The sequence below is a fragment of the Saccostrea cucullata genome, unplaced genomic scaffold (assembly GCF_032062105.1).
Source record: "Saccostrea cucullata isolate Sc308-1 unplaced genomic scaffold, CSIRO_AGI_Scuc_v1 ctg19737, whole genome shotgun sequence".
Lineage (NCBI taxonomy): Eukaryota > Metazoa > Mollusca > Bivalvia > Ostreida > Ostreidae > Saccostrea > Saccostrea cuccullata.
Window position 1 is genome coordinate 5,271 of NW_026920792.1, and position 11,928 is coordinate 17,198.

Here is an 11,928-nt window from a genome sequence, read left to right on the forward strand (position 1 = left end):
AAATTCGTCAGAGGTCAAAATTTCTCCATGAAGAAGAGAGAAACAAAATAAACTTTTTTATCTGGATTTTCTTCACATTTAATGATGGCATTTGATTCCCCCGATATTATTTGATATTTTATTGTCATGTATTCATTTCTCATAATGTATGTGGAATTGATTTTAATTTTATTTCAAATAGTTTATCATGAAAAAATCATCGATTTTCCTTCGATATCTAGTATAATAGCTGTAAAAAAAAAAAAAAAAGCAAACTATGAAATAAAACGAATATCGCTTTCAAAATGATCGAACTCGCAAGTCGCGACCCCCCCCCCTTTTTTTTTCTTTTCCTACTTTTTTTTCTTGCTGCAAGAAAGCGAAAGCAGGCTTTAAGGAGGCAGACATTGTTTGTGACACAAAGTTGTATAGAGAGGAAAATAGTTTAAGAAGACGGGATTGGTGTATAATAAATATGTTGATATTTTGATAACCGCTTGGTTGAGGCGTTGAACACTTTGAATGAGTTGAAATAAATAAAATAAATATATTGAATGCGATTAGAACATACATAAAATGTAGAGCGAGCTTCTTTGGCACATTGCAAAGCCAGGAGTGGATCATAAGTGGTATATCTGGAAGGAAGTTCAAAGAAAAGGGGAGAGGGGGCGGGTTCAGATCTGCCTTATAAATATGGAAATTATTTTGCTATAGTATATGTTTCAAAGGGACCAAGTTCCTATTATGCTATAGATATAGGTAAGTTAGCGGTATTGCAGTGTACATACGTGTAGCATCATTCATGCAAACATTGGAGGACATATCGCACGGTATCTGCAGTCATTTCAAGGTTCGGCATGGAACGTTATGATCTCAAAGAGACACAAAACGTCACAATATGGATGACGTCATAAAAGTGAGATGTCATACTTTCTCAGTTGTCAAGGAACACTGTAGTGAAGGAAAAGGCAGCAAACATTTGGTAAGAATTTCCATAGCTTTTATTCTAAGAAATTTGTCCTTATTCTGCAAAATGAAGTAGAGAACCTGTTTCGTATCTTCCAAATGATAGAAATCGACATGTTCCGCATATTCCATTTATTAATTTTGACTTGACAATAAATAATTAAAAGGATTAAGAAAAGTGGAAGGGCGGTTGAAATGAAATTGCAAAATAAACTTTTTTTTCTTTTTTTTGCAATGTGAGATTTTATTTTTTTTTCTTATTTTAGAAAACATGGAGGATAAGTTACAAATACTGAAGTTCGACAAGCCGTGGTATGTTATGGTGGAAGACCATGAAATGTGTCAGGTAATTTCAAATTAAATACTACATGCACGTGTCTCATGCATTCTAACACAAGAACAGTGTTTACAAACTTGGAGACTTTTTTGTCGTTTAATGACGAGTGAGTGAAATAGATCACAAATGCCCAATTCAACGGTCAGTTATATTAGATTAAATCAAATATAAGCGCTCGAATAACTTAGTAGACCTTATTAATTTTCACTTGATGGGTTGTAGTTAATATTAAGCTGTCCTAAGTTTTCACAAGTATCGTGCAGAATATTCGAAAAGTATAGAGTGGTCTTTTGACCATCACCTAACTGTTTGACGCGATGCTGCATGTCCGAAATAAATTGACAGTTTTCACTGTATGTTTACAGCTGTGTGTTTAAGAACAAAGCTTTTTTGTGAAGCAGATAGGTTCTACAGAGTACCAGTTTAGAATTGTAAATTCAATCAATTGATTAACATCAATTGTCGCATTTTCTTCATTCTAGAGCATTTTTGACGATCTTCTTGAAAAAGTGGATAGAGAGATTGCTATCAAAAACAAACTGGACGCTCTAATGGCAAGAGCGCAGGTATTCATATGTTACATGCCTTTGTATATTTATAAATTGCATTTTGATTGGAAATATGTCGATTTGGCAATTTTGACTTTTCGATTCTGAACTTAAAAAAAATTTATGTGTTTTAAAAAAATACTTACATTAATTTTAGGAAAGGCAAAGGAGGTATGAAATTCTCAAGTTTGATAGACCGTGGTGCGAAATGGTGCGAAATGGTGGAGGAACCAGAAATATGCGAGGTAAGCACGGAAAATGAACGTTTTCATCAATGTGCATTTTTTAAGTTTTAATGCTCTACCAGAAATCTTTAAGCATGCGCTCATTTGTATAAATACACCCCTTATATAGAATGTCAAACACTTTTAAATCGAAATAAATGTATCCAATAAGTACATCAGTGTCGGACAACAATCAATTTACTTGACTTTATTCTAGGATATACTCGATGACTTGACCACGGGAGTGGAGACAGAGGATGACACACGACATTTTAAACACGTGATGGCTACCGTTCTTGATGAGTTAAAGGTAGGTTGTCATCTGAAAATTTGCTTTAAAAACATTATCTTTTTTTTAATGGAAGCTACAAAAATCTGCAGAACTGAGAATAATGTAGTTTGTGTTCAATTAAGTGACACGAAGGCAACGAAATGCAAAGATTTCATTTTAAATAAGTTATCTTTTTTTCCTCAAAAAATTAATTCCTTCTTTTTAGTCGAAAATACCCGTTCTTCAAGAACAAGAGACGACCTCGTTAAAGAAAGATGCTTCAATGAAAGACACAAACGCTGATATAAAGAAGACAGATAATACTTCTAGTGTCGTAAGTCTCTCACAATTTTACCCCCCCCCCCCCCCCCCGCCAATAATGTAAAGCAAATATTTAGAGATTTTATTTCTTAAACTATAACATTCGAATTAATCTGACTAATTGATTTTATTTATTTCTTTGTTTTATTTTCTAACTTTTTTTCCCTATTTACTTGCAGGTCACTCGTAGAACATTTTTCCAGAACATGAAGAAAAGGCTCCGCAAGATGTTCTTCAGTTGTTGTATGAAGCAAGGAGAAGACTGTGATACTTGTTAAATATCTGTTCCTGTCTTTCGAATTTGAACGTTTTGTAATTTTTTTAAGCATTTGATATCGTCCCTAAATATACACATTACCTACAAACCAAGTATTCAGTGTTGTGTTATTTTTTTAACAGTCTGAAAATTTCTTTTCCCAGTGGATATTGTGCCATATAAGCGGTTATCCATGAAGAATCTTTTTTTCCTGCAAAATCTGGTATTTAGAGCGCCGGCAGAGTGAATAGGACGAGCAAAAATAATACATATATAAACTGTGAATGATGTCATCACCAGAATGTTTTTGTGGGTGTGCACAATTTTCTAATATTGTTAAAAGATTGGACACTCTAAAATGCACCTAAAAACTGATTTAAATAATAATATAGAGTGAAATATTTAAGACAATCGAAGATTTGTAGAATTGCATTAGCGTTTTGTAATTCGTAGGTAACACGGTGGAACACCGACTTTGATAGTTATCGCAAAAGTTGTACAGTAACTGGGTCTCAACATAAATAATGTCAGTCCTACATATTTAGTTTTTGTTGACGTATACAAAGACCAATATATTGTCATTATTTTGATATTTAATTTTATTTTGTCATTTTCCATACACCAGTCAATGAATTAATCGAATAATTCTCAGAATATCAATATTACCCTTTTCTCCTAACGCTGTACGTACGTAGAATATTTTTGTACATGACAAACCGCATCTCGGATCAAGACGAATTTTCAGGATATTGTAGTCAAAATGCTAAGGAAACTTTCTGAAAAGTTTGATTGTGATTGGTCCATGTACCTAGGAATTATAGATTTTATCGGCAAGAACTTCAAATTCGTCAGAGGTCAAAATTTCTCCATGAAGAAGAGAGAAACAAAATAAACTTTTTTATCTGGATTTTCTTCACATTTAATGATGGCATTTGATTCCCCCGATATTATTTGATATTTTATTGTCATGTATTCATTTCTCATAATGTATGTGGAATTGATTTTAATTTTATTTCAAATAGTTTATCATGAAAAAATCATCGATTTTCCTTCGATATCTAGTATAATAGCTGTAAAAAAAAAAAAAAAAGCAAACTATGAAATAAAACGAATATCGCTTTCAAAATGATCGAACTCGCAAGTCGCGACCCCCCCCCCCTTTTTTTTTCTTTTCCTACTTTTTTTTCTTGCTGCAAGAAAGCGAAAGCAGGCTTTAAGGAGGCAGACATTGTTTGTGACACAAAGTTGTATAGAGAGGAAAATAGTTTAAGAAGACGGGATTGGTGTATAATAAATATGTTGATATTTTGATAACCGCTTGGTTGAGGCGTTGAACACTTTGAATGAGTTGAAATAAATAAAATAAATATATTGAATGCGATTAGAACATACATAAAATGTAGAGCGAGCTTCTTTGGCACATTGCAAAGCCAGGAGTGGATCATAAGTGGTATATCTGGAAGGAAGTTCAAAGAAAAGGGGAGAGGGGGCGGGTTCAGATCTGCCTTATAAATATGGAAATTATTTTGCTATAGTATATGTTTCAAAGGGACCAAGTTCCTATTATGCTATAGATATAGGTAAGTTAGCGGTATTGCAGTGTACATACGTGTAGCATCATTCATGCAAACATTGGAGGACATATCGCACGGTATCTGCAGTCATTTCAAGGTTCGGCATGGAACGTTATGATCTCAAAGAGACACAAAACGTCACAATATGGATGACGTCATAAAAGTGAGATGTCATACTTTCTCAGTTGTCAAGGAACACTGTAGTGAAGGAAAAGGCAGCAAACATTTGGTAAGAATTTCCATAGCTTTTATTCTAAGAAATTTGTCCTTATTCCGTAAAATGAAGTAGAGAACCTGTTTCGTATCTTCCAAATGATAGAAATCGACATGTTCCGCATATTCCATTTATTAATTTTGACTTGACAATAAATAATTAAAAGGATTAAGAAAAGTGGAAGGGCGGTTGAAATGAAATTGCAAAATAAACATTTTTCTCTATTTTTTTTTGCAATGTGAGATTTTATTTTTTTTTCTTATTTTAGAAAACATGGAGGATAAGTTACAAATACTGAAGTTCGACAAGCCGTGGTATGTTATGGTGGAAGACCATGAAATGTGTCAGGTAATTTCAAATTAAATACTACATGCACGTGTCTCATGCATTCTAACACAAGAACAGTGTTTACAAACTTGGAGACTTTTTTGTCGTTTAATGACGAGTGAGTGAAATAGATCACAAATGCCCAGTTCAACGGTCAGTTATATTAGATTAAATCAAATATAAGCGCTCGAATAACTTAGTAGACCTTATTAATTTTCACTTGATGGGTTGTAGTTAATATTAAGCTGTCCTAAGTTTTCACAAGTATCGTGCAGAATATTCGAAAAGTATAGAGTGGTCTTTTGACCATCACCTAACTGTTTGACGCGATGCTGCATGTCCGAAATAAATTGACAGTTTTCACTGTATGTTTACAGCTGTGTGTTTAAGAACAAAGCTTTTTTGTGAAGCAGATAGGTTCTACAGAGTACCAGTTTAGAATTGTAAATTCAATCAATTGATTAACATTAATTGTCGCATTTTCTTCATTCTAGAGCATTTTTGACGATCTTCTTGAAAAAGTGGATAGAGAGATTGCTATCAAAAACAAACTGGACGCTCTAATGGCAAGAGCGCAGGTATTCATATGTTACATGCCTTTGTATATTTATAAATTGCATTTTGATTGGAAATATGTCGATTTGGCAATTTTGACTTTTCGATTCTGAACTTAAAAAAAATTTATGTGTTTTAAAAAAATACTTACATTAATTTTAGGAAAGGCAAAGGAGGTATGAAATTCTCAAGTTTGATAGACCGTGGTGCGAAATGGTGGAGGAACCAGAAATATGCGAGGTAAGCACGGAAAATGAACGTTTTCATCAATGTGCATTTTTTAAGTTTTAATGCTCTACCAGAAATCTTTAAGCATGCGCTCATTTGTATAAATACACCCCTTATATAGAATGTCAAACACTTTTAAATCGAAATAAATGTATCCAATAAGTACATCAGTGTCGGACAACAATCAATTTACTTGACTTTATTCTAGGATATACTCGATGACTTGACCACGGGAGTGGAGACAGAGGATGACACACGACATTTTAAACACGTGATGGCTACCGTTCTTGATGAGTTAAAGGTAGGTTGTCATCTGAAAATTTGCTTTAAAAACATTGTTATCTTTTTTTTAATGGAAGCTACAAAAATCTGCAGAACTGAGAATAATGTAGTTTGTGTTCAATTAAGTGACACGAAGGCAACGAAATGCAAAGATTTCATTTTAAATAAGTTATCTTTTTTTCCTCAAAAAATTAATTCCTTCTTTTTAGTCGAAAATACCCGTTCTTCAAGAACAAGAGACGACCTCGTTAAAGAAAGATGCTTCAATGAAAGACACAAACGCTGATATAAAGAAGACAGATAATACTTCTAGTGTCGTAAGTCTCTCACAATTTTACCCCCCCCCCCCCCCCCCGCCAATAATGTAAAGCAAATATTTAGAGATTTTATTTCTTAAACTATAACATTCGAATTAATCTGACTAATTGATTTTATTTATTTCTTTATTTTATTTTCTAACTTTATACGTCAGCATGACTAGGACACCAAGCGTAAGCTTGGAATACGAAAGTAACGGGATACCATGCGTAAGCATGATCGAGTGTCATACGTCAGCATGACTAGGACACCAAGCGTAAGCTTGGAATTCAAAACTAATGGGATACCATACGTAAGCATGATGGACGTCATACGTCAGTATGACTAGGAGACCAAGCTTAGTCTTAAGCTAGGGAATATTTAGCTATGGATAATCAAATGTCATACGTCAGCATGACTGGAAGGAAAGCGTAAGCTTCGAGACTTTATTAGGAAACTTCCTAGCATGATAAATTGTCGAACGTAAGCATGATTAGAAAAATTGAAGCAGAAGCTTCAAATCTTCATGATTCAGAAGTATTATGCCATTTAAGCTAGATAAATATTCTAAATAACTGGAATAAAGGTTTAACATAATAAAAATACTACATAAATAGAAAAAAAGAAAATTACAATTTTGTAAAATTAATCAATCCCCATAGGCAATTTTTTAAGATGAGTGGCGGGGTGGATGGTGGTATTTCACAAGATTACAATGGCTACTGACGCTGTAATATGAACTGAAAGCGAGGCTGTCTAAAAATAACAGAATGCAAAATGAGGTACCAAAGGGGAAACTAAAACATTTCCATCAGCATGCTGGTGTTACAGTATAATTATATATAAACAAAGATTATTAACATAATCAACAATTTATATATAACAAAAGAAAATACAGTTTAAGAACAATTCATTAAAGAACATTCCATATTGGACATTGGGGACTGACGAGGTTCACAGTTAAACAAAAACTTTCAGCTAAATAAGCACTGAAAGCATAAGCACCCCCCAAGCCAGGGTGAGAAATATTTACAGTTTGAATTTGACATATATTGCAAACAACATGAAAAGACACACTTTGCAATGAGTGTTAAATCACACTATACAAACATGATATTCCCCTCACGAAAACATGGGGGAAGATTGGTGAAAATTTAATTTTAATATGAATTTGAACCAAGAATGCCAAATACAAGAGTTGAAAGTTGAAAACTATAAACAATTGTAGCCCCCAAGTTTGAAGTTAATTAGAAAAATGTAATTTGCCACCACCTTTCAAAATTGCAAGTTTCATATAGAGCAATTGACTGAATAAACATATAAAAAGAAACATATGAAATTTAAGCTAAGCTAATAAACGAATTAAAGTGCAATGCAAAATATGTACATATTTACGGAATTTCTCACAGATTGTCAAAATTCCAGCAGAAATTTTTTTTTTACACTAAAAGTGAATCATAGCCAATTGTTTCTGAGCTTGCTGAATAACTGAGGAAGACTTGTGAATATAGGTAGTATAACAATTTGAAGACCAGCGTCCTAAAGTTTTAATAAGGTGATCTTCGATTCTAGCTTCCTGTGCTGTTGTAGCTGCACCGATTCTAAATGAATGGCCATTATAATTGTCAGGATTAAAACCCAATTTAGACAGAAGGAATTTCAGTTTCTGTACAAAATAAGACCTGGTTAAGACAGAACCGTCTTTAGTAACAAATAATGGAGTTGGTACAAAGGAAAATGTTTTTGCTTTTAAATTCATATATTTAAACATAGCAGAAACTGGACAAACATTTGTATCTGTTTTAAACAACTGAATTTGAACTCCTTTCCGGAAAGGATCAGTTTTTGATTGTTTCAGAATAATTACAATTGAGTTCTCAAAGCACATGACATCTTGTGTTGACAAACAATCATTTATGAAACTTTCGCTTTGAACAGTAAATTCTCCACAACGTAGAAAACCAAAAAAGGCTACAGTACATGCTGCCTCTAATAGGTAGGCAGTAAACATGTCAAATATACCAGAATTAAGTAGCTGGAAAATATTACAGAGAATAGAATTTGTTATTGGTAATCTCGTTCGTTTTACATATTTACAAGTTTGTTTTTTCTTAACACCATTTAAAACTGTCTGTAAACATGCTAAAGGTTGACCTGCTACACTTTCTAAAGGATTGAATCCTTTCATTTTTAGATAAAAAAAAATCTAATGCCAGTAAGATATAATTTGATTGTAGAATAAGACAAATGAAGATGATCATCACAATAAGCAACAAAATACACTAAAGTCTGCTCAGAAATAGGAGGTAGACTGTTGTCTGTTTGTACATGAAAACCTCTAAGTAAAGAAAATTTAACATAAGTGTCCAATCCAACTTTGTATTGTGCTTGAGTTTTACTAGAAATGGAATAATTCCATAAATTGTTCACGACGCTGTCCAGATCATTTCCATCAAAGGTGGGCATGGAGTGTTGTTTCTGTCTGCCTCTGGAGCCAACTGACGAAATCTGTCCATCTGAAAACGAGATAAACTGTCAGCTATTTCGTTTTTAACACCTGGTATATGTTTACTATATACAACAAACTTATTGTTTGCAGCACACATAGTAAGTCTTCTCATAAGTTTCATTATGACTGGTTCTTTGGATCTGCCTTTGGTAATGATATGAACGACTGCTTGGTTATCACAATGAAATACTATTCTTTTTCCACACCAATGTTTACCCCACAGGATACAAGCTACGACTATGGGGTATAATTCTAATAAAGCCATTGAAAGTTTAGAATCGACAATGCTGTTAATTCTAAAGGCCACTTGCTGTTGAACAAATGACCTTGGTAGTAACCGCCGAACCCTAATGTGGAAGATGCATCTGTATAAAGATCTAAATCATGAGCATTCACTTTGAACGGATCATAAAACACAGATATTCCGTTCCAGTTTTTCAAAAATGTTTGCCACATGTGCAAGTCAGCTTTGCACTCTTTGTCAAGATGTACATGATGAAAACTTTCTTTTACTGAGGACATGAGTTTGTACAAATAGGACACAAAAGAGCGTCCAGGCAGAATCACTCTTGATGCAAAATTTAGATGTCCTAACAATTGTTCCAGTTCTTTTCGAGTACAACTCTTTTTGGACAAAATATTTTGAATGAACTGTAATATCCTATCAATTTTCTCTGTAGGTAATCTTACCTGCATTTTGATGGTGTCTAACGTTATACCTAAGTATTCTAATTGACAGGTAGGTCCAACAGTTTTTTTGTCAGATATAGGTAAATGTAGTCGATGGAAAATAGTACACAACAGTGCCATAGTCCTTTCACCACACGCGTCCGGTTTATCTTTTGTTAGAAAATCATCTAGTAAATGTAGAATGTCATCGATACCATAGTTGTTTTGTGCAATCCAACAAATTGTCAAATATTTTAGGACTTGACCGGCATCCAAAAGGTAGACGAACATAATGATAATACGAATTCCTCCACTTGAAGCAAAACAAATGGTATTGTGTTGGAACAATAGGGATTTGTTTAAAGGCATCTGTCATATCTGTTTTATACAAAATGCTTCCTTTTCCGTATTGCTGTATATTATTTATAGCATCATCGATTTTCACGTAGCTTAAGGAACACAGTTCTTTATCAATTAAATCATTGATGCTAGGTTCCTCTTTGTTGTGTGGAGAAGATAGGTCAAATATCAAGCGTTTTTTACCAGAATATTTATGTGTAGCTATTCCCAAGGGACTTACTCTGTATCTGGCAAAAGGAGGATTTGAAAAAGGGCCTTTGACATATCCTTTCTTTAATTCGGTATGGAGTAATTCGTCTTCTACTTCTGGATTTTGTCGAGCTGTCAACGCGTTTTTACACTCATAAGTAGGAAGAATATCACAAGACACTAAGGTATCAAACCCTTTTTCCAAACTTGAGCACAAATAATGGACAAAGTCAATATCAGGATGGTTCGATAGTTCCAGTCTAAGTCTGTCGATCTTAATGTTTGTGAGAGATTCTAGTCATTTAGAAGTAGTAGGAGATGAATTTTTGGTTTTGTTGTTTTCAGTCTTTGATTGTTGACATACTAATTTGGAATGATTGGCTTTGCACAGTTTGCAAGCATGCAAGTAACGGCAATATGGTTTAGTACAACCTTTGGTTGAGTTGAAATTGTTACAGATTTGTTCACCTTCATGAAACTTAACGTCATGGCCATAAATGTCCACTGCATGTCTAAATGAACGATGGGTTGCTGACTGTCGTGAGTTTTGATTTCGTCTGAAAGCTTTCTGTGGACACATAAGGGCACTATGAATGTTAGAACCACAGAAGTCACAACATTTGATAGGTGAACCAGCACAAACCAAAGTTCTTAATTCATGGTCTCCCTTAGACCAATCGACCTTGACATTTTGTTGAAGCAGCATAGAGGCACACTTATTAGAGAAAATTTGGTGATATTCGTAGAATCTCTCTGGCCAAATTTTTGCTGTTTCTATGATGTGGGAGAGGTAAGAATCTAACTCTTCGGTTCTGTTCGGAAAAGCACTACACATAATTCTTTTGTATCGTCCAAAGGCCACAATAAATTCATCTAGGGTCAAGTTTCTCAACAATCTTTCATCGTTTTCTTTAATTTTCTTATGAGCAGGCGAAGTGTAATTTGGTATGAGTAGAACGTTTAAATTAACGTCCTTACCTGCTACAATGTCTGCTCGAATCTCTGGAGATACCAAATCCACGGCAGCAATTTGTGAAGAGGGAGTTCCTGCGCCCGAATTAGACATAGCGGTGCTTAAATTAAAAGATCTGTCTTCCGTGGTTTTGCTCATTGTGGAGTTTAAAGAAGAAGAAATGGCTTGCTGACATAGTTGCAAGGTTGTTAGGAGAACATTCTGTGACTGTGCTTGGCTATCAGCCGCCATCGTTGTTATTCCCGGAAGTGAAGTGGAAGTAGGTAATGGCGTACTAGAAACGGACGGTCTTGCCAAATCCGGATGTAAACTTGTAATTTGACTTGTCTGAATGGCATTGGGAATTTGTAGAGAAGCGTTTGTGTGAGTTCCTACATCATTTCCAGACGACGAATCAACAGACATTGGAACAGGATTACTAGCTATCGATCCAGACGAAGCAACATAAACGTTGTTCACATTGCTTCCGACATTATCCAAATAAATTCGTTTTAATGCACTATGAGAGAGTTGTACGTTTAGCACGATACTAATATCAGCTAGTTTCTGTTTCAATACACCTACAGTCCAATTGGAAGGATTGTCAATTTCTAGCGTTTGCATTAAATTTGAGCGAGATCGTGATCGGCGACCCGTAGCCATTGTTCAGAGTTCAGGGTTCAAGCACTAATTTGAAACGATCAGATAATTTCCTGGTGTTTAAAACACGAATCCATAATAAACACATAAGAAAGATCATAAATTCATAAATTCACAGCAATTGGTAATTCCATAGAGTAAGGATGGAATGAGATTGAATATTATTTCACAAGATTACAATGGCTACTGACGCTGTAATATGAACTGAAA

General features: G+C 34.3%; 3 protein-coding genes and 1 long non-coding RNA gene across 4 annotated transcripts; 3 read left to right on the top strand and 1 right to left on the bottom strand.

Annotated features, from left to right (window-relative positions):
• The first annotated feature begins 924 nt into the window (after positions 1–924).
• Positions 925–2,044, top strand: LOC134257956 (uncharacterized). The gene is made up of 4 exons (XR_009990043.1): positions 925–961; positions 1,212–1,291; positions 1,765–1,848; positions 1,988–2,044. It is a non-coding gene; the product is annotated as an uncharacterized LOC134257956 (long non-coding RNA).
• Position 2,045: 1 nt separating this feature from the next.
• LOC134257944 (uncharacterized) lies at positions 2,046–2,965 on the top strand. Its single transcript, XM_062740528.1, has 4 exons — positions 2,046–2,075; positions 2,272–2,364; positions 2,552–2,659; positions 2,826–2,965. Exons 1-4 carry the CDS (start codon positions 2,049–2,051, stop codon positions 2,922–2,924), a joined length of 327 nt encoding a protein of 108 aa, XP_062596512.1. The 5' UTR covers positions 2,046–2,048; the 3' UTR covers positions 2,925–2,965.
• Positions 2,966–4,668: 1,703 nt separating this feature from the next.
• LOC134257931 (uncharacterized) lies at positions 4,669–6,559 on the top strand. Its single transcript, XM_062740505.1, has 7 exons — positions 4,669–4,705; positions 4,959–5,038; positions 5,512–5,595; positions 5,735–5,812; positions 6,009–6,101; positions 6,292–6,403; positions 6,555–6,559. Exons 2-7 carry the CDS (start codon positions 4,964–4,966, stop codon positions 6,557–6,559), a joined length of 447 nt encoding a protein of 148 aa, XP_062596489.1. The 5' UTR covers positions 4,669–4,705; positions 4,959–4,963.
• A 1,877-nt stretch (positions 6,560–8,436) lies between these two features.
• LOC134257963 (uncharacterized) lies at positions 8,437–11,921 on the bottom strand. Its single transcript, XM_062740539.1, has 2 exons — positions 11,085–11,921; positions 8,437–8,895 (listed from the first exon to the last, which is right to left on the bottom strand). Exons 1-2 carry the CDS (start codon positions 11,719–11,721, stop codon positions 8,570–8,572), a joined length of 963 nt encoding a protein of 320 aa, XP_062596523.1. The 5' UTR covers positions 11,722–11,921; the 3' UTR covers positions 8,437–8,569.
• Positions 11,922–11,928: the final 7 nt, after the last annotated feature.